The sequence below is a fragment of the Protobothrops mucrosquamatus genome, unplaced genomic scaffold (assembly GCF_001527695.2).
Source record: "Protobothrops mucrosquamatus isolate PMUCROS unplaced genomic scaffold, P.Mucros_1.0 scaffold24, whole genome shotgun sequence".
Classification (NCBI taxonomy): Eukaryota; Metazoa; Chordata; class Lepidosauria; order Squamata; family Viperidae; genus Protobothrops; species Protobothrops mucrosquamatus.
Window position 1 is genome coordinate 1,404,479 of NW_015386409.1, and position 20,419 is coordinate 1,424,897.

The window sequence follows — 20,419 nt, forward strand, 5'->3', positions numbered from 1 at the left end:
CAAGATTTAAATCATAACATTTCTTCATGTCTTTGTGGGTTCCTGTGACGACATCACGGCCCCCCAGGGATCCATGGACCACAGGTTGAGAACCACTGACTTAAGAGGAATGGCTTCATGCCATTTTCAAATACACATTTCTACATACCCTCAACAATGATCAACTGAATAACTCTAGATGAAACAGAGAATATGATTAACAAATCAGGCTGGACCAAATCATATGTAATGTAGGAAAACCATGATTAAGATTCTTGCATTTTGTTTTATTGAAAGGATACCTATAGGACTGATTTGAAGGTTTTCTGAGATGAGAGAGCACTTCCATACCAGAACTGTTTTCATTTTCCTAATCCTTTCAAACCAGTTTAAAGTCAATTATCTTTACCTGAAGCACAAGTACATCACAAACAAACAACGTTTCCTTCAGCTAGCCAAACAGGAATGAAAATAAAGTCATTTGATGAATTTCATGGTCACTGAGCCTAGGCACAATCTGAAATAGTACCTCATACAAAAGTAAACTCAAAGTTATTTCCTAATGACTATCTTCCTTGTAGCTATAATGGGAAACTGCTAGACAAAGTCTTTTGTTAAAAAAAAGAGAGTGGAATCTGTACCACCATCTGTCTCCTGCATGTAAAAGCCAATTGGGAAATGGATCATGGATAAGCTTCACAGAGCCACAAAATATCAACGATAATATTAGGTATGTTTCAAAGAAATTGCAACAGCTTTAGCTTTCAGTGTTCATAACCAATTCAGCTCTCAAAAGCAGCCAACTCTGGTTGATCAGAGAAGTTCAGAGATGGCAGTGAACTGAGGCAAAATTCTCATGAAGAAATGCTCCCAAGACAATGTTGTTACACTTCAGCTCATGCCATTCATCTTATATAATTTTATTGGAACTCCAAAAGAATGCAAAATCAGGAAGAACCTTTTCGTACCCTATTTCCCACCCTCAGAACATTTCCTCCATAAGCAAGAAAATCCTGCGAGACACCTAATATAAAAACAAAACAATAAAACTGCTTTCTCCATGGGCTGCCATGTAGATGGATAAGAATTATGGCAACTGAAGTTTAACATATCTAAACTAGAGAAATATTTAAGTCCTTTCACAGATTCCCTCAATGCATCTACTTTAGTCCTAATTTAAACAAATCAAGAAGATAGTACGGGAAGAAAGAAAGTATTCTAACATTCTCTTGAGAATAGTGAATCAATGCTATTCAGGGGTGGTATGCCAGTTAGTCTGCTAGTATTCCACAACAAAATCAAAATCATCTTGAGAGGAAGAATGATATAATCTTCTGGGTAGCACTAGAAGATATATTCCCAATGTATCACCATGCCAATGTTTTATTGCTACAAAATGGAACAGAAATAAAGCAAATCAAGTCTTCTTTTCCTGAACAGTTTTTAATTCTCACAGAGGTGGATACAAAAAAGCTAGTTTCTATTCCTCCACGTATCACCAAGGGCATCTTTCCATAATGGAACTGATACAGTCCTGTTTCAATTGGTTCCAGTGTAAGCTTCCCTAAACATGATTTGCAGGACCAATGCTGTATTAAGCTAGGAAATAAGGAAACTGTAATTCATAGCATCTGGAGGCCACTTAGTCAGAGAAGGTTAAGGAAAGCAGGAGATTGAAATTGCACAACATTTAATATCTGACCATAAACCAGCATATTTCATTTTTGGCTAGGAACTAAAAAACAGACTGGGAGCAGGTTTTTCTGTTAGAAAAAGTGCTTGTCATTTTTAAAATTCTAAATCTAAATCCTTATAGATCAATCTACAAATCTTTGAGAAATCCAAGCTCAGATACGAAGTCATGCTACTAGAAAAGTAATCCACATGGATCAATGTTTAGTTGCACAGCTTCCCTCTAAAGGCTAAATCTTCCCGTCTCAGCTGAATCGCAACTGTGTGATGCAGACAGCTGGGCCTGAATATTAATATTTTTTAATATACTGTATAACATAGATAAAATGCAACATCATCCCCCTAAGGTTAGCATATAACCTTATGTTAAGCATAGATTATATGGCTGTTATACTTTGGATCCCAATAGAATTAAGGAGGGTAACAAGGGCCTTGATTCTCTTTTGTAAAGCTCATTTGCTATAGATTAAGCTTAATAAAATCAAGATCACGGTTTTTGCAAGAAAGTCAGAAAGTTAAGCTAGACCAAGCATCTTTAAATAGCTAGGGATGGTTTTCCAAGTCACGGGAAAGTGCAATGACTTGCTTCCTATCTATCTATCTATCTATCTATCTATCTATCTATCTATCTATCTATCTATCTATCTATCTATCTATCTATCCATCCATCCATCCATCCATCCATCCATCCATCCATCCATCCATCGACTTGTATGCAGCCATCTCAGAAAAACAGAGTTGGAAGGGACTTTGGAAGTTTTCTATCTAACTCTCTGATCAAAGCAGAAGCTCCTACACCATTTCAGTCAAATGGTTATCCAATCTCTTCTTTAAAATACTAGCAATAGAACATATTGGCAACTATATTTTTAATATAGTTTTAACTAGAGGAATCAAATATGCCCCTACTATAATTACGCTATTAGAAGCCAAGGTGCTCATATGAACATTTTCAAACTGATGAAAATCAAGTCGCACCATTGAAACACAAGAACTGCAGTCTTCATGCAAGCAGGCAGTATGAAGCACCTACAAAAGGGATGAAGCTTATGATAAAATGGAACTTTTGACGTTATCTTCTCCCTGCTATATCCCTCCGACTGTATACACTTTTAGGATGATTATGCCATCTTTCCTGGGTCAAAAGCAAACCTCAGCTACACAGTTAGTACATAGAAAGAACACTGTACCTAACTGCTTGCAGAACTCAATTGAACCAGTTCTGTTCCGTATATCTTCCTTCAACTTGAAGAATTTCTTCTAATATCTCTGCCTGAAAAACAACAGTACAAATCCAGTTGCTAAGACAAACTGAAATAAATCAAACATTTGCAAGTATCAGCATCTCATAAATAGACTAAAATGTTTAGAAAAAATACCCAAGTAGCTAGGCTAAGTTATCTCACACCATCGAATCCATGTTTCCCTGACAGATATTCCTGAAAGTTTCCAAATGATTGCTCTTGCTTTTATTTTCGCTCCCTGCAGTAGCCTTCTGCAATTTAATGCCCCCCCCAGATGTGTTGGGACTGCAACTCTCATCCTGGCTGGCAAGCCTGAGACTTACAATCCCTGCAATATCTAAAATGTGCCAGACTGAGAAGGTATTCTACAATTACAAGAAGCGTAATTGTTGCTTCATTCCATCTGCTTTGGGGAGGCTCAGAGGATCTGTATTTCATTCAGGGAAGCTCCCTGGTTATGAAATGGTCTCTCTCTGAAGGAGCATTTAGTTCCAACTCCACCAATATTTAGAAAAATAGTAAAGACAGTCCATTTTACTAGGCTTTTAATTGTTGATTGGTTTTTAATTTTACTGAACGGAATGTTTGTGTCGCATGTTGCATCTTTGTTTGGAATAGGGCAAGCTTCTTTGGGTGCTTTCATAAAAATGGTGGGTGTCGGAACATTTTAAAATCCAGATGAAATGGAAAACCGATTACCACCGAATGATTTTAATTAAGGAAATAGGTGAATCTTTTCCACAGAACAGGGAGATCTTACCTGCTGCTTCTAAGCTCAAGGTTAAACCTGTATCCAATTTGTTGCGTGGCTTCTTGCTGATAAACAAGTAACAGAGGACACACACCGTGATGAGAAAAGCCAGCAAGACCGTTGCTGCAACCGACAAGCCAATAAGCGCACCAATACTGAGAAAAGAAAGCGCAATGAATTTAAGGACATTGTCAAACCCTTTAAAAGGCATTAGTGCTGCATTTATTTAATGGAGAAAGACAGATGTTTATAGATTTCCCTTGATAGTTCTCATGGAAGCTGAATTATGTTATAACAATTCACCAAAAGCCTTTTCCGGCTGGATTAGACCTGTAGAGCAAACTTCATCTAAGGTGCTGCTTTTATTGTATTTCCTTGAATTACTGCATTTGATGTTGCTCTTGGCTAAACTTGTATAAATCAAGACACATTCCTTTCAAATTCATGGAATTAAATCCAGGTAAAATCAATTTAAGTGAAGTCCTTCTTAAATCCTTGCCTTCTGTTAAACAAATAATTGGATAAAGGGAGGAAATGTCTGCACTCTCCTGAAGCATCTCAAATAGGCAAAGGATTCCCTTTTGCGTGCACATCCTTAAACTTTGCAAAGAATCAGTAGTAAAATAAAGCAAGATAACTCAATGGAAAATAGAAAGTAGCATGGTTCAGTAAGCCTGGGGAGACTTTTAACTTTGATTTGGAGTACCACAAGTATAACAAAGTGCTGATTATCTTTTATGTGTTTTCTTTATAAATTAAATAATGTAGTTGGTAGCATTCTGAGCAGAAATGAAGCTAAGAATAATTTACATCACTTCATCCAATGGATTCAAAATTAAATGAAAAGCTGAATGTAGACTCTTATCATTTCTATTGCATCCATAGGGCAAACTAATAAAGATAGGGGAATTGTATATATCTTAAGTCCTTACTTATTCTGTTTGGATATAAATCAAGATGACAGTTTACTTACTATATCAAAAGAAATAGGCAAAAGAGGAAGAATACAACCTATCCACTTTTATTTTGTTGCTCTCAGGAGCAATCCACGCTTGTGAGGAAAACATATAAAAATAGCATAAAACCCCCATAGAAATGATGAAAAGCAGGAAACTTAGGTTTTACGTCATGCTCTTTTTTGGTATGGAATAGATCCCTCACTTCTTAACAGGACAGATAAAATCATATAACACATACAACTACCTCACAAATCTAGTTTGTATCTGAGCACGTCACATATCATTCCACTGGGTAGTTTCCATTCACCAAAATTAAAAACCACAGATCCTAAGAGCATAGTATTAATAACTTTGCATATAATAGGCAAGTTGAATTCAGAACTTAAATTCTCCACATTATGAATGAAAACCCAAATTGAGACCTTTGATCTATTGCAGTGATCTTCTATATTTTTTTTTAAAAAAAATGATTTTATTATTGAAGAGCACTTGAAAATGGCATTAGGAATCCCAACTACTGTCTACAAGGTCTATTCCAATGTCTCAGCATTCTATATATATTTTTATTCCATCTCTGATATTTTCAGCAAGTGATGTAAACGAGAAACAAAACTGACGGCACTTTACTGCAGAAATCCAAACAATTCTGCCCGCTATTTTACATGGATGTTAAATCATAATGGGGAAAATAGAGCAGGGTTTTTCAACCTTTTCACAGATTGTACCACTTTTAGGACATGACAATATTTGAGTGCCACCAGTGCTTAGCAAGGTGTCAAAAACTTGATGACTAAAAAAAAAAGAGGAGGGGGGAATTTTGGGTTTTACTGATTAGATTCATTTGTTGTTATAGAAAGTTTATACTATTATGGAAAAGTAAAAAGTTGAGATTCGATATTAATGCTTCATTCTACTGCAACAGAGGAAGTTGGAAGTCAATGCCTTTTCTTTTCTTTTTCCCTTCTCCCCCTCACTTTTCTTTCCCTTTTTCCTCACCACTATTTGCTTTTGTATTTTTGTATTTTATTCTATAATCTAATAAAATAAAACCGTAAAAAAAGGAAAAAAGTACCCGTTTTACTCCTCCTTTTATATCCTCTCTTCTCTCTCCCTCCTCCTTTTATATCCTCTCCTCTCTCTTCCCCCTCCTCCTTTTATATCCTCTCCGCTCTCCCCACCTCCTCCTCCTTTTCTCTTCTGGTTGTGCTGGGAGCGCCGATCAGCTGGACGTGCACACACCAATCCTGGGCTCTCAGCAGAGCCCCAGAAACACCGCTGCTCCAGCTGAATCTCTGCCTCAAGACTGCATGTGGCTGCCGGCCACCCCCCAGGCTGCCGGAAGCGCCGATCAGGTATAGCCGCGCGTGCCGATCCTGGGCTCTCAGCAGAGCCCCAGCAACACCGCAGCTCCAGCTGATTCTCCCCCAGGCCTCTCTGGCACTTCCGCCACTTCATCTCATCCACTTTTACACTTTTTTTTTTACACTTTTTTTTACAGTGCTTTTCAACCCATCGTACACGTACCACCTGCCAGGTGCCCAAGTACAACCAGTGGAATTGATATGTGACCCGCCCCCAAATTAAATAACAATAAATATTATTTGTTTATACATAACATAAATGGCCAGAATCCCAGGAGATTGCCAGGCCTCTTAAGACCGTAATGTTCCCATTAGAACTCCTGTTTAATTTAGGCAAGAATGTCAAACCTTCATGAGATACAGTAACTTCACAAACTTTTTACCATTAAATATATACCTAAAGAATCTAGTGTCTAAACAAAGGACTATTTGCATTCTCTTCATTAATCGCCATCCATCTTCAAATCACCGATTGGGAATTACTGCTCTAAGGTACCAATGGGTCAAACAATAGAAAAGCAAGGCCAGATGATTTACTACCTGCATTGCAGGACAATATGCAGGTGAACGAAATTACTTGGGTAAGATTTATAGGTCAGATAATGGTAGATAGAAAGGCTGCAACTTCTTAGAGCAGAGAAATCAGCTGATCCACTAAAAAACTGCCTTGGTTTTTGAACCACCCCACTGAGCAACTTACTAAAGACAAGACATATAGACTTCTTGTACTCTCCCTGACAAAGCCTGACCTTCTGCTTGATCAGGATAGTCCACCAGCCCCTGATCCTTTTCATCTTTGCCTTGGAATCAGTTTCCTGAGATCAGCCTTGGAATCAGTTTCCTGAGATCAGCCTTGGAATCAGTTTCCTGAGATCAGCCTACCCAATTTCCTCTTTAGATTTTTGCATCATTTTGTTTTAGCACTAGACTAAAGCATTTGCCAGTGACCCTGCAAGATTGTACACTGTTTTGATGCTGATCATAAAATGCCAAGGGCTAAATCTCACAGGCATACTTTTGGGTTGTTCATGAAGTGGTTACATAATGGATTCAAAGGAAGAAAATCTAAAGTCATGGAATTCTTGGTTAGAATGCTGCATAAACTTTTGCCTTTTCTTGTTAAATATGATAGTTGTTTTCCTTCTTCTCGTGAGATTTTCAGCATGTCAAATTCAAACCATACAAAAATGTCACACAGTCGAATTAACCCTGATGCCTCAGTCTCCATTCTCTCACTGAATTAATAACAAAGAAAGGTCCAGGGTAACTTGCATTCATAGATATTTGTAGTCACGCTTTGCAAATTTGCCCGCAATTAGTATACAAATAGCTTTTTATTACATGTCAGGTTTCTCCCAGCTATGCCATGTGATGGACTGATTCTAATAATTCATTATGTAGGTCTACTAAGATTATTGTCAATGACCAGGAAATAGGGTGGGGAGAAAGCATTCTGATCTGCAGCTCAACTGTCTCACTGGGGATCCACTAAAGAGATATTTTTCCTGGAATGTTTTTCTCCATAGCCCCCAGCTAGATTCAACTGTTTTCAAACTCAGCCATGTTCCATTTTGATTTTATCCTGCTCATAAATAGTATCCTTTTACCAGATTTTTTTTTTCAATCTTATCCTAGGGAGAAAAGAAAGGGATCCTTAATTACACCAGGTCCTTTGTGGGTGTAGTTACCAGAATCTTGGGAGGGGTGTCATAAAGAACAAACTGTCCCAATCCATTTGCTTTGAAGGCTGTCATTGCCTGTCTTACAGTATAATTCCTGCTTGAGGGCAACATACCCTCAGCTCTTCAATTCCCAAATCATTTTCACACCTGCTGGTTGAGAAATAAAAAGGGGAAAAAATCACTGCCTCATCTTGCTAGCAATGCAGAGAAAGAAATGCCCTCATACACGCCATACAAAAAGGAAAAGAAAACAGAAGGAATCTAAACAGCAATATTGGAACACTGCTATCATGTCACTGCTAGTCATTTTTTCATTAAACTAGACATACCCAGTTCCAGCAACCGTTCTTTTTATGTTTTAGCCTCCAGTCCCCTAATCATCTTTCTTGCTCTTCTCTGCACTCTTTCTAGAGTCTCAACATCTTTTTTACATTGTGGCAACCAAAACTGCTTACGTGAAGCAAAACAGAAGCTATTGTTATTCAAAACAATTTGAGCCACAGTTATTCAAGAATCTTGCTTTATGAGTCTATATTCTGTGCTGTTGACTGATACACCCTCAAGACAAGCAAAAGGCTGGGTTCAGAATTGTCCAATAAGGATAAATCTTTCAACACTATTTGGGCAAACCATTTTGAAATAAGGAAATGGGCTGATGTTAGAAAGAAAGGCTCCTTGGGAAAATTAATATGCATCATTTAAAGCCAGTAAAAATGTAGTGAATTATGAACTTTTGGGAGAGAAAATAGTTATGGCTCTCTATAATTACACACTGCATAGAGTATGAATTCTTTTTATTAAGAGTTTCTCCAATGCAAAATTTTTATCTGCTGTAGATAAAACCGATAACATTTAATAAATTGATCTGTAGAAATTGTTGGCAACTGAGTTACAGCAAAGAACTGGACTATTTTTTCCCCATTTTTGCCTTTGGTTCTATCATTTTAATATACATACATACTCACAAAGGCTTCTAAGTTAATTGTTCACCATCAGAAAATTGTCCAACAAAAAGTAGAGACTCTCCTCTCCTTAAGTGAAATGATCACAGTTTCCCAAATAACAGGCTAGGGCAAAACAGAGTGTGTTTTTTTCTTTTATAGTGTAACTGAAACACTAAAATGAAACTTCTGATCAATCACGTTGGCTTGCTGAATTGCTGTGCTGCACTTCTTGACTTGACTTGACTTTAATCATGCCATTTGCAAGGCTGCTAGATGATTGTGCTAGTTAGTTCAAACCAGTCACAAACAATATGCACAGCTGCCAGCAAACTCCCACACTGACAGTATGTTTGACAGCATCACCTTGTACTCATATCAATTTTATGAGCTGGATTAACTTACAAAAACTAAGCAAATTTAATTTCTAGAGAATATTTAGAAGGCCACCTGACAGAAGGCCACCTGAAGAGACTAGAAGCATTTGAAATGTGGATTTACAGGTGGCTGTTATGTATAAGCTGGGTTGACAAGATCAGAAATGAGGAGGTGATAAGCCGCCTGGGAAAGCCAAGGGAAATCATCGAAACAATTAAAAAACAAAAATTAGAATATTTCGGACATGTGATGCGACACCCAGAAAAATACGGCATACTCCATTTAATCCTCCAAGGAAAGATTGAAGGCAAACAAGGTCCAGGCAGAAGAAGAACATCGTGGCTTCAAAATCTAAGGGATTGGTTTGGACAAAACTCAGCAGCACTTTTTTGTGCGGCTGCTGATAAAAACAGGATCGCCAACATGATCGCCAACGTCCGATAACGGATATGGCACAAGAAGAAGAAGAAAAAGAGAATATCCATGAGTTGGTTGACTTTTCAATATGCTTAATGAAATTTTCTGTATTTTACTGTATATCTTCATAGCTATCAAGTTTGCAGGAAAATACTATCCCTGGTTGGAAAAACAAAAAGGCAAATTTGTATTTCTTGTGTTCTCTGAGAGGAGAGAGGGTGCTTCGGTTTTCTGAATCTCATTCTGATCAGCTTTCTGAGTGACACCAGATTTGCTCTCAGATTGAGTCAAATCTTGTTTCTGGAGTACTGGAACAAGTCCTGAAATTAGGCAGTTTTCCACATACTATAATTAGCACAGTCTTCTAAATAACTATTCATGGCATTGCCTGGAGTAATTATGAATCACCTTTAGGTGTTCAAGCACAGAAGAACCAAACAAAGACTATAGTATTTTCAACAGAAGAGAATATATATAGCTCATTTCATTACCATGCTGGGTAACAATATCAGTGCTAGCATTGATGATATTGCCTAGTCAGGTAATGAAATGTCTGCAAGCAAACAACTAAGCTCAGAGAGCACCAAGCACTCCACTACAATATCTAACTAATGCTCCAAATGGAATGGTTTCACATCAGATCTATGATCTGTGATTATTACCTTTTTTTTTAAAGCTATCTTACTAACATTCAGGTTTCATTGGCTTTTTAAAGCTTACATTCAAACTCTACAGGAAAAAAATAATTATTCTACATTAAAGTATCTCCTGTAGGTGTTGTTATTTTATGCTGTTGCAAATACCTCTCACTTCACCATACGCTTTCTGAAAACTGTTTGCATCCTGAAACTGTAAAGGAAAATTGACCTATTTCAAGTAACTTCCAAACAACCATGGCAATTAGGTCAGAAAGCCTAATCCCTCTCCAGGCACCACAATGGCAGATGACTGTTATCATCTGCAATTATAATTTGCATGAGTGAGTGGGAATGATGGGGATCCAACACGTCTAGAAAGGCAAGCCAAATTGAGCTCAGGAATAAGGAAGAATGGACTATCAGGTTCCATATTACAACTGTCACATCCCCTTTATTTGTTGCTTTACAGTAACATTAGATCTGTCCACACTCTGTTCCTTCTGCAACCAAGATCAGCAACTCCCATGTTTTGCACTGGGGCTAGAGCTCCGGTGTTCACTCTAGAGGACCCCAAGGTAATATCTCCCTCCTGAGCATGTGCAGAGTGCATAACAATATCATCTTATTCCCCGATGGTTCGGATCCTGCTCTTAAAGCAGCAGCAACCAGCCCCCTTATCCCAACTGATGTACCTTCTGGGTTAGGACAAGGCGGAAAACGCCCTTCCTATTCTCACCTGAGCCACCACATATAGTTGTGCTCGTAAGGAAAAAAACTGTTAGGGTCGTCGCAACAATACTTGATGTCCTGGAAGCCGCAGCAATAGATCGCATCAGCCTCGCCGTCTTCCCGCGGGCAGCTGAAGGAGCCCACCAGCACTTTATCGGCGTTCACGTAGCTGCTGCAATCGGCGCTCATGGTGCGCTGCCCGCCCGGGGATTGGCCGAGTCTCGTGCGGAGCTCTTCGTCGTTTTGCCTACTTTCGGGGACGAGAAACGGCTGGAAGCGAACCCAGAGCCGAGGCAGTGGAGAAATCGCCTCGACGCCCGGGGCTTTGACGGCTCGGCTTTCACCCTCCGCCAGCGACTCTCCCGAAGAGGCTCCTTGCAGCCTTTCGCGACGCCCCGCCCTGTGGCCCAGGGCCCCGCCCCTCCGATTCAATCTTGCGACTTCTGCCTATGATATTTTGTAAACTAAAAGAGAACCGGGGTGACGTCCAACAGCGCCTTTTCTGTTTTCCGTGGTAAAAAAAAAAAAAATTCTGCATAAACTTTTGCCTTTTCTTGTTAAATATGATAGTTGTTCCAGTTTTCCTTCTTCTCGGGAGATTTTCAGCATGACAAATTCAAACCATACAAAAATGACACACAGTCGAATTAACCTTGATGTCTTCAGTCTCCATTCTCTCACTGAATTAATAACAAAGAAAGGTCCAGGGTGACTTGCATTCATAGATATTTGTAGTCACGCTTTGTAAAAAAAAAAAAAATCACTCTGAGAAAGATGCGGTTGCCAATTCCTGTTTGGGGCATAGGAGCAACCCAACAACTTACCTAAGATCTGTAAGCTTCAAAATCTGGAGGTCCTTTAATTAGAAGTCCGATCTTTGGTGGCCGAGGGTTTTAACCACGCAACAGTTCCCCCCCCCCCACTTTTAAAAGCAAGTCTTCCGTAAATCATAAATAAGCCCATTTTTCACCATATTTTATTTGGAGGGGAAAAAAAGAAAACATCAAAGCAGTAGCAGTAAAACCAATTTTTCAGGCTCCGGGATGATCTCGTCTCAGGTACCATCCTCAAATGAAGCAGGAAGATTACCCCATGCTGTCATGGCTCAGCAAAAAAATAAAAATGCAACAATAAAAATAATGATAGAAAGGAGCATTAGGACACACTGAGAACTAGCAGAGTTCATCTGTGAGAAGTCCAGATACGGCTAGGATCAACTGTGCTTAAAAGAAGCTACTGGCTGTTAACTATTTCTGAAATGGTCTGGCCAAGCAAGAGCCCCTTCAATGCTGCTGTGAGAGGCCAGTGTCAATTCCTCTCATGATATTCCTTCGTCACCCGACTGTGTCCTGAAATTTAGACCCGGTCTATATCTGGCTTTCCGTCTCTGCTTGCCCTGCTTGTCCTTCAAAGAAAGCCTTCATTACATAGATAGATTTATGTTCTAGAAGATAAGCCCGACATTTCAATTACGATAAACACTTTTCTTTTTTGAGGCCTCAGAAGGTTTCAGCGTCTGTTATCTTCCCTAAAAAGTCAACATCTGTCAACATCCTCTGTGCCTTGGTTTGTCTGTTTGTTTATATCCCGCCTTTATTGTTTTTACAAATTACTCAAGGCAGCCAACATATCCAAGCACACCTTCCTCTTCTTATTTCCCTCCCAAACAACAACCCTGTGAGGTAGGTTGGGCTAGGACAGAGTTAGTGACCCAAAGTTAACCAGCCAGCTGAGGTAGGACTTGAACTCATCATCTCTTGCTTTCTAGTCTGGTGCTTTAACCACTACACTAAACTGGCACTGGTTGATGGGCTTCAGCAATCATGAGAGCTTCAGTGACTATACAAGCAAGCTAAAGGCTCTGAAGGGCAGTCCCAGCCTTGATAAATACATTACAAAATGGACAGGAATCAATGTAGTTATTTAAGCACTGAAAAATATGTCCTTAATAAAGATAATCTTCAAGATACGACACGTCACTTAACAACTGTTCAAAGTTATGACAGACCTCCCAAAAGCTACATACAGCCCTGTTTCAAATTTATGGCGGCTGTAATGCCCCTTCAGTCATTCTCCCTTATCACCCATCACACAGACACTGCAGTGCCCCTCCACTCTGTCTCCCTCTACCCCACCCCAAAAGAGTACTTGGTCCTCCTGCCTCCTGGAAGCAGTCGCCATTTTCAGTGCTCTGACAATTCCTTGCAGAAATGATAGTTGCTTTCGGAGCTTTTTGCCCCAGTCAGCTGGCCCATGGAATAGAATTTTCTATTCTCTCCTTTACTTCAGAAAAGAGAAGAAAAATCCCTCTCCCATTGGAATTTACCCTTATATGCTACTTTCAGGTTGTGGCTTTAGTTCTAATTGGTACTTAATTAAAAATGGACCAGGTGAATAACTTTATTTCATTCATTTTTCCATTTATTTTATACAGCTTTCAGTTTATATGAGGAATGTTTTGCTTTGTCTCAAAGGCAAATTACAGATTCTGATTCCTCAGAATTCTCAGGTAGAATGTTGAATACTCTCTACTGTCTGGTGCATAATGTTTAAAAATCAGAAGGTTTGAAAAAACACCAATTAACTCAATAAGAAAAAATTTCATAGAAAACCTGAGAAAATGTCAACTCACTTTGCAAAATGTTAATATTTGGTTAAAAAGAAAAAGATTTTGCTCCAGTAGTTTAGAGCTACAATTTGAACTGTTGTTTTTAAGTTATCCATTCCAGACTGTAAAAATGTTACTACTGGTGTTCTTTTCTAGCACCCCAAATTATCTACCTGTCCTAAGATAATCAAATACTACAGGTCAAATTCACTTTGGAGCTCTACCATCACTGACAGTCGTGCTATTATGGTCTCTCAGTACCTCAAAAAGAGGGGACGGCTTGGAAAAGTTCAGAACATCTGCAGGTTCTGGAAAATAGATGCCTAGATTTCCAGTTCATCAAAGGGTCATCACCCAAAAAATGAAGATAGCTTTGCCCTAGCAAACTCAAAGATAAGAAGTATCCTAGAAATGAAGAAAATCCCCTTTTTCTTTTAATAAATGAGATTAGAAAAGCCCAGGGACATCTGCAAGAGTGAGAATGTAGTCAAAATCTGCAAGATAGCAAGTACAATGTTCTAATCAATGCCCCACCCTGTTTGTATATGCATATACAGTACAAAATGAATGGGCGTTCAGTCACAGTTCCAGGCTGCTGATATTTTGTTTTGAACTGTACTTGACTCTTAAAGAGTTTGACACATAGGTAATTTGTCCTATAGTTCTCAAGGAGCACACGAGAAAGAGTGTATCCCAGTTCACCCTTCAACTAACACAGTGCTTCAGAACTATGGCTAAAAATACAATAACAGCAATTCTACAAGAGAGTCATTGACTGAGATGGGTGGCCATAGAAATTGAACAAATAAATGATACAAAGGCAATACATTTTTCCATATAATCTTTACCATCTAGACTTTCACTATAGAGATAACTGACTGCATTTCATGATCCCGGCCCTGGAGAATACACAAAAATGGTTGCATAAAGCTAAATAAGTTGGTCATTTGTCATGAGACAATAGAATGTTTAATCTGTGTGCTACTAAGAATGACAGGCATTGATAATACTTTGAAAAAAACCAAAGGTTCTAAGCAGTTCTAACTGTTACCAAGATACCAGCAACATCAACCTGGTAAAGAAAAAAAAGAGAACAAAGAGTTGGACCAAAAATGGTAAGTTAACAATGCGGGAGAGAGGGGGGGTGAATGGAGGAACAGGGAGAAGTGGAATGTATAAACAGTTTAATAATCAAATCTAAAAAAAATGTAAATTATTTTAGAAAAGTAATTGCTACTATTAAAAAGTGAGAAGGAGAAAATTCTTACAGAAACAAAATAAAAGTCTCCAGCTCCATTGAAGCACAGGGATTTACATTATTGAATAAGGATTTAGCTGCTTCAGCTTGCAGCTCTTACTTGCAATTCTGTGAGCAAATAGTGCTATAAATTAGACCCATCTTTAATAAAAAGAACAATGCAGACACTTTCCCCATCACTGTTTCTCATTTATAGGATTGGAACTGCTTGTAATACCAATCATAGAGGTAACACAAAACACAGTCTCCATATTTTGCTAAGGACCTCACCTGTTCCCATTAATGGGGAATAAGGTGGCTTCATGACAAACAGGCAAACTCCAGAGTGGGCAAGAATTTCTGCCTAGGAGAGGAGTTTTTATTTGTAGGAAAAATTATTTATCATTTTAAAAAAATATCTTTAAAATTCATTTCAGAAAAAAACCTACCTTATGGCTAACTTTTATTTCAGAAGTTTCTCTTGTTTTGGACTGAAGTCATTTTTTTCCCCATTGTCTCTTTGGTAATGGATTTGGCCTATCTCTCTCAAGGTCATCTTTCTTACTCTCTATAGAGAGAGGTATAAAGAATACAAGATTTAAGAACACACGCGCGCACACACAATAAATTAAGCTATAAAGCAGCTTCTGCCTAACCATTAACCAATTTCTTAGATGTAATATAAATCCAGAAGCAAAGTTCCCTACTTCTTTTCTCCTAGACATCTGGGGTTAATTTCAGCCATTTATCACAACCGTTTGGGAAAGAGTATAAGCCAGCTCATGGCCAGCAACATTTTTTCTCCATTTCTCTGGAGTTTTGTCTCTCATTTTAAAAGAACAGAACTTTTCTCTATGAGAGGGAGGGCTGAGGCATCTCCCTTTGCTTTTATGTGTTAAAGGTTATGTCTTCCCCAATGCTGAATGTTACACAGTGTCCTGCTTTAGCAAGGGATTTGAACTACACTTCCAAGGTCCTTTCCAACTCTATTTTTTGTATCTTGATTCTGAGTCAGAGAAATAATAATAATAATAATAATAATAATAATAATAATAATAATAATAATAATAATAATAATAATAATAATAATAATAATAATAATAATAATAATAATAATAATAATAATAATAATAATAATAATAAAGTTGGAAGGGACCTTGGAGGTCATCAAGTCCAACCCCCTGCTCAGGCAGGTAACCCTATACCATTTCGGACAAATGGCTGTCCAGTCTCTTCATAAAAACTTCCAGTGTTGGAGCATTCACTGCTTCTGGAGGCAGGTTGTTCCACTGGTTAATTGTTCTAACTGTCAGGAAGTTTCCCCTTAGTTCTAGGTTGCTTCTCTCTTTGGTTAGTTTCCATCCGTTGCTTCTTGTCCTGCCTTCAGGCGCTTTGGAGAATAGCTTGGCTCCCTCTTCTTTGTGGCAGCCCCTGAGATATTGGAACACTGCTATCATGTCCCCCCTCGTCCTTCTCTTCGTTAAACTAGACATACTCAATTCCAGCAACCGTTCCTTATATGTTTTAGCCTCCAGTCCCCTAATCATCTTTGTTGCTCTTCTCTGTGTACTTCCAGTTGGAGGAACAGGCTGGCATCCTTGTGAATGCAGGCTGGCATCATAATAGAACCTTAAATAAAGTATTTATTTAATGAGAAGTCTAGCCATCTCGTTTTATTTGCAGTAACAAATTATCCAAGGAATTAAAGCTTTAGCATTTTCCAGAAAAGCAAACAACTTATCCCGACAGTGGGAAGAGACTATGAGAATAAATGTAAATGCTCAGGGCCTGTCATCAGCCTCTGTTGAAATAAGATTCACTTTATATTCAATATGTAGAATTTTTAGTGAAAGGCATCTTGTGCTTTATGGCAAATAGCAATATATCTTAGATTGGCCCTACTATATTATATTATTTTTTCTTTGTTGTTTCATAAATTTAGTGGATTTCTGCTTTCAATTACATAGATGCTACTGCCATAAACATTTTTTTCCCATTGGATAGAAATTCTGAGTGGTTAGTGGAAGGCATTTAATCCATTTTCTAGGAACTAGAGTATCTGAAAATTAATGGATGATATTTTTAAATGGTTCTTACAAAAATATAATTATCATGAATTACCAATAAATCAGCAGAGCCCAAATATCAACTGTTCATCAATCTAAGGTCATCCTGAAATTGCAATTCTGGACTTTTAAAATTATTTCCTTGCATTTCTATTTCATTGATCAACCATGTATAATTTGTCTGACTTCACATGCTCTTTACATCACATTTTATTTTCTTTTTATACAACCCAATTCTGGGAGAAAAAAATTGCAGATATAGTTTTTAAGGATAAGTACTTTGAAGTGGAAGTATATTTAAACTGCATTGTGTCATATAAATGAATGAATTATCATAATTCTTTATTATAACCAATGGCTAGCAATTAAAAAAAAATTTTTTACAAGAACTAAAAAAATATAGACAGGACAACAGCATTGAAATCTCTAGTAAATAACACAATGCATACATATTAAAATAAGCAAATAAGAGGAATTCAGTATGAGATTATAAACTAAAACTGGAGCCGAATTACCATTCTGATGGTGTCGCCTTGTTATCTGTTGCTGTACTCCACATGTCATATCATAAAATTAGTTATATTATAAGTAGTAGCAAACTACCTGTCAGAAAAAAGTGTCAAGAACCAAGCAGTCATTCACAACCAAGAATTTTAGATTCTTACAGTGTTTCACTAGTTAGATTTATCAAAAGAAAAAGTAGTTGAGTTACAGAATCATGGAAAGTGAATATGTGTATTTTAGCAGCCCATTCATCAGTTTATACATGTACATTAATTATCTCTTTGCACAGGGGACACTCATTGCCAGATAAGGAAGGAGTACAGAGGTATCTCATCTCTGCAATATTTTATTCTGTAAACCCTTATAGAATTCACATTGCAGCAAGACAAGAATAGGCTATCCTCTTAGGGAGTCCTAGTTAATATGTCTTTTGGCAGCGTTGAGTATGATGAGCAATTATTAGGCAGTTCAGACCAATAAAATATTTAGCTGGTTGCAGATTCAGATTCTACTTTTAGGAGGCAACATTAGAAACTAGGGTTGTTTCATGTTGTTATTCCCTACATATTTGCTGTTTGAGAAGCATCTTAGTTCGACTGAAGGCCATGAACAAGTCAAAGCCCTGAAAAGCCCTAAGTTAATACAGTTAGTATATCCACTAAAATTCTCTTCCAGGCCAAATTAAATTTATAATAATTTTTAAAGGAGCAGACCCACAGGCCTGTACCATGTACCCTGCTGGTGGAATTAAGATGAAGGAGGAATAGAAAATAAGAAAAGCCAATCAATGTGAAACAGTGTGTGGTTGTATAGTAATGTATGTCTTGGATTGGGACTGAAAAGATCCAGGTTTGAGTCCATCCTTGGTCAGGGAAGCTCACAGAATTGCTGTGGGCCAGTGGCTTTCTTTCAGCAGTTTGTTATTCCTGGAAAAACAGACTGCTACGTATATTCCCTTGAACTCCACGTGGAAACATGGGAGATAGATCTCACAAACAAATCAACATTACAAAAATGACTTTTTCCAATATGTCCAGCATGTTCGTGTTAATTTTGTATTTCTTATGCTGGAGATAACTGTAAAAAAAATGGAAAATGTCTTACTACTTATGGCAGAAAATAAAAAAATCTTGCTCTGATAATAAACATTTAAGTAAGTTCAAGTAGTAGCTTGATTCAAGTCCTATGTGATGCATGTAAAAAAGGGGGCATGGCTTTGATTCCTTAGTTGTGGCTGTCTCTGAATGCATCACCTTGTTTTCTTACATTGAGTGGGAAATTCAAATGTAATCTTTTGACAGGAGGTTCACTAATAAGCTGGGAAGCAGATAAAATAATATCATGAGGATATGGCAGATGTTCCAGTGTTTGTGCCATGATGAATCAAAGTGGAGAAAGACTCAAAGTCAATTAACCCAATTTTTGTAATATCACATAACAGCTATCAAGAGACATTTTTAGCAATACTTAAAACTATCCTTACACTGCATAGTTCTCACAGTGGTTTCTTGCCAGGACTGCCTCTCCCTCTCAAATTATTCCTCAAATTATTCTCAAATTAACTAAGAATGATAATTAGTCCTGAGGAAAAGAGCAGAATAGTTTTGGCATTTTTTTTTCTTTCTTACATAACCAGCATACTTTGAACTAGAAGGGACCCATTTCTGAATTTTCTGCAGATTAAGAGATTTTTTTTTTTTTACATTGCATTAAATAAATATTATTTTAAGAAAAAGCATAAGAGATAGGAGAGTTCCAGTGGTGACAGTCCAGCTTTTTATTTTTAAATTGTGTCTGATACTTCACAAATGGTTTTCTTTCCTTATTAAATGTTTTCTAATTCTTATAACAGATATTACATAGTAACAATGAGGCTAATCGATAGGAACCAGCCTCATTCTGTTTGAACATGAGCCTTTGAGTTTCAGAAGCATTGTGAGCCAGGAAACAATAGCATAAAAGAGACACAAAATAAAATGTTCTTCCAATTTAATAGATTTGTTCTTAAAATGTCAGGATCAATATAATGAAATGGAGCCAGATACAAATACTATCAGTGAGAGAGTGCCACTAAGGGTGCCATATAACATCAACAGAAAGGTGTACAATGAAGAAGAATTTGAACAAGAGCATGACCAAAAAATGTATTCCCAGCTCAACAAAGAATCTGAAAGCCCTAAACCTGGACGAAAGATCCAATGCAGGTAAGATTAGTCAGGAAGTTGTTCCTCTCAACACTTGATAGCTTTGTTATGTTTCTAGATCAAACTATAAACCCCATTTTTCTGTATCATATTAGAAACTGTTATCATTGTTTACAGACTTTACCGTGCACAGTTTCTTCTCTTTTATGTAAAGCTAAATTAGCTCCAGTGGTCCAATAAATCAGGTGTAATAAAACTGCAGTAATGAAGAGAAGAGTGGCAACAGTGGAAAATATGTGGAAAAACCTAGTTCCAATTTAAGAGGGGCTAGATAGTGATTATAGCTTCACATCAGGGTACCATTGCTGACATATTACAATGTCAGAGAGTTACAATGTTCCCTTTCATAGGCAACATTGGGTAAGGCAGAATTTGCAGCTGCTAACCGCATTGCTTACTGCGAAATCTGATGTTAATCCCAGCTCGGGCGTTGGACCTGTTCTAACCGAGCGGCCTGCGGCGGAGGCTTCAGCTCCGGCCCTGCTCTCCCCTGGCCCTGTCTTGTCAGTGGAGGGCCTGGTATGGCCCGGAGGACCCCGACGTCGGCCTTGTCTGCGGCCGTGGGAGGACCTGGTGAGGACTGGAGGGCACAGGAGAGCGTGGCCCCGGCTTTGTCATCGGCTTTGTCATCGGCCGGGGGAGGACCCAGTATGGCCGGGAGGAGCTTGGCTTCGGCCCCGTTCCGGCCGATGGAGGACCTGGTGTGGCCGGGACTGAACGTTTACCAACTTCGAGGATTGGCCTCCCCCCCCTCCCTTTTTTTCGATCTCCCACACCCGGACTTGCGTCCTAACTCATGTACCACAGGACGGTCCTATTGGCCCTGCGCAATTCACCCCTCGCGCAGGCCTGGCCCAACAAGATTTCAAGGGCCCACCTCGAGGATGGGGTTTGGAACCCCGAGAGGTGGCATGCGGCAGGGTCAAATGGAAAACTTCGTAAATTGGACAAATTGAGGTTTTTCTTGAAGGGGTGTTTTAAGAAATTTTTAGGGGGAACAAGGGTGGTGGGGAGGGGGGAGGTTCACCT

General features: G+C 38.4%; 2 protein-coding genes across 2 annotated transcripts in view; one reads left to right on the plus strand and one right to left on the minus strand.

Moving 5' to 3' along the window:
* Positions 1-2,878: 2,878 nt before the first annotated feature.
* On the minus strand, positions 2,879-10,960 carry SHISAL2A (shisa like 2A). The gene is made up of 3 exons (XM_015810863.1): positions 10,779-10,960; positions 3,676-3,821; positions 2,879-2,982 (listed from the first exon to the last, which is right to left on the minus strand). Exons 1-3 carry the CDS (start codon positions 10,958-10,960, stop codon positions 2,879-2,881), a joined length of 432 nt encoding a protein of 143 aa, XP_015666349.1.
* An 854-nt stretch (positions 10,961-11,814) lies between these two features.
* Positions 11,815-20,419, plus strand: part of SLC26A8 (solute carrier family 26 member 8) — a 40,899-nt gene continuing 32,294 nt past the window's right edge. The window contains exons 1-3 of the mRNA XM_029283126.1: positions 11,815-11,829; positions 13,206-13,280; positions 19,203-19,390. Coding sequence (XP_029138959.1) covers positions 11,815-11,829; positions 13,206-13,280; positions 19,203-19,390 — 278 coding nt within the window. The remainder of the gene's footprint in view (positions 11,830-13,205; positions 13,281-19,202; positions 19,391-20,419) is intronic.

What these genes read in the sequence shown, in the direction of transcription:
- SHISAL2A (XM_015810863.1), bottom strand. Translation starts at nt 10,960, where the DNA reads ATGAGCGCCGATTGCAGCAGCTACGTGAACGCCGATAAAGTGCTGGTG. An exon ending in AACTATATGTGGTGGCTCAG is followed by an intron (nt 3,822 to 10,778) that starts GTGAGAATAGGA and finishes TTCTTTTCTCAG; the next exon opens with TATTGGTGCGCTTATTGGCT. An exon ending in CTTGAGCTTAGAAGCAGCAG is followed by an intron (nt 2,983 to 3,675) that starts GTAAGATCTCCC and finishes GATTTATTTCAG; the next exon opens with TTTGTCTTAGCAACTGGATT.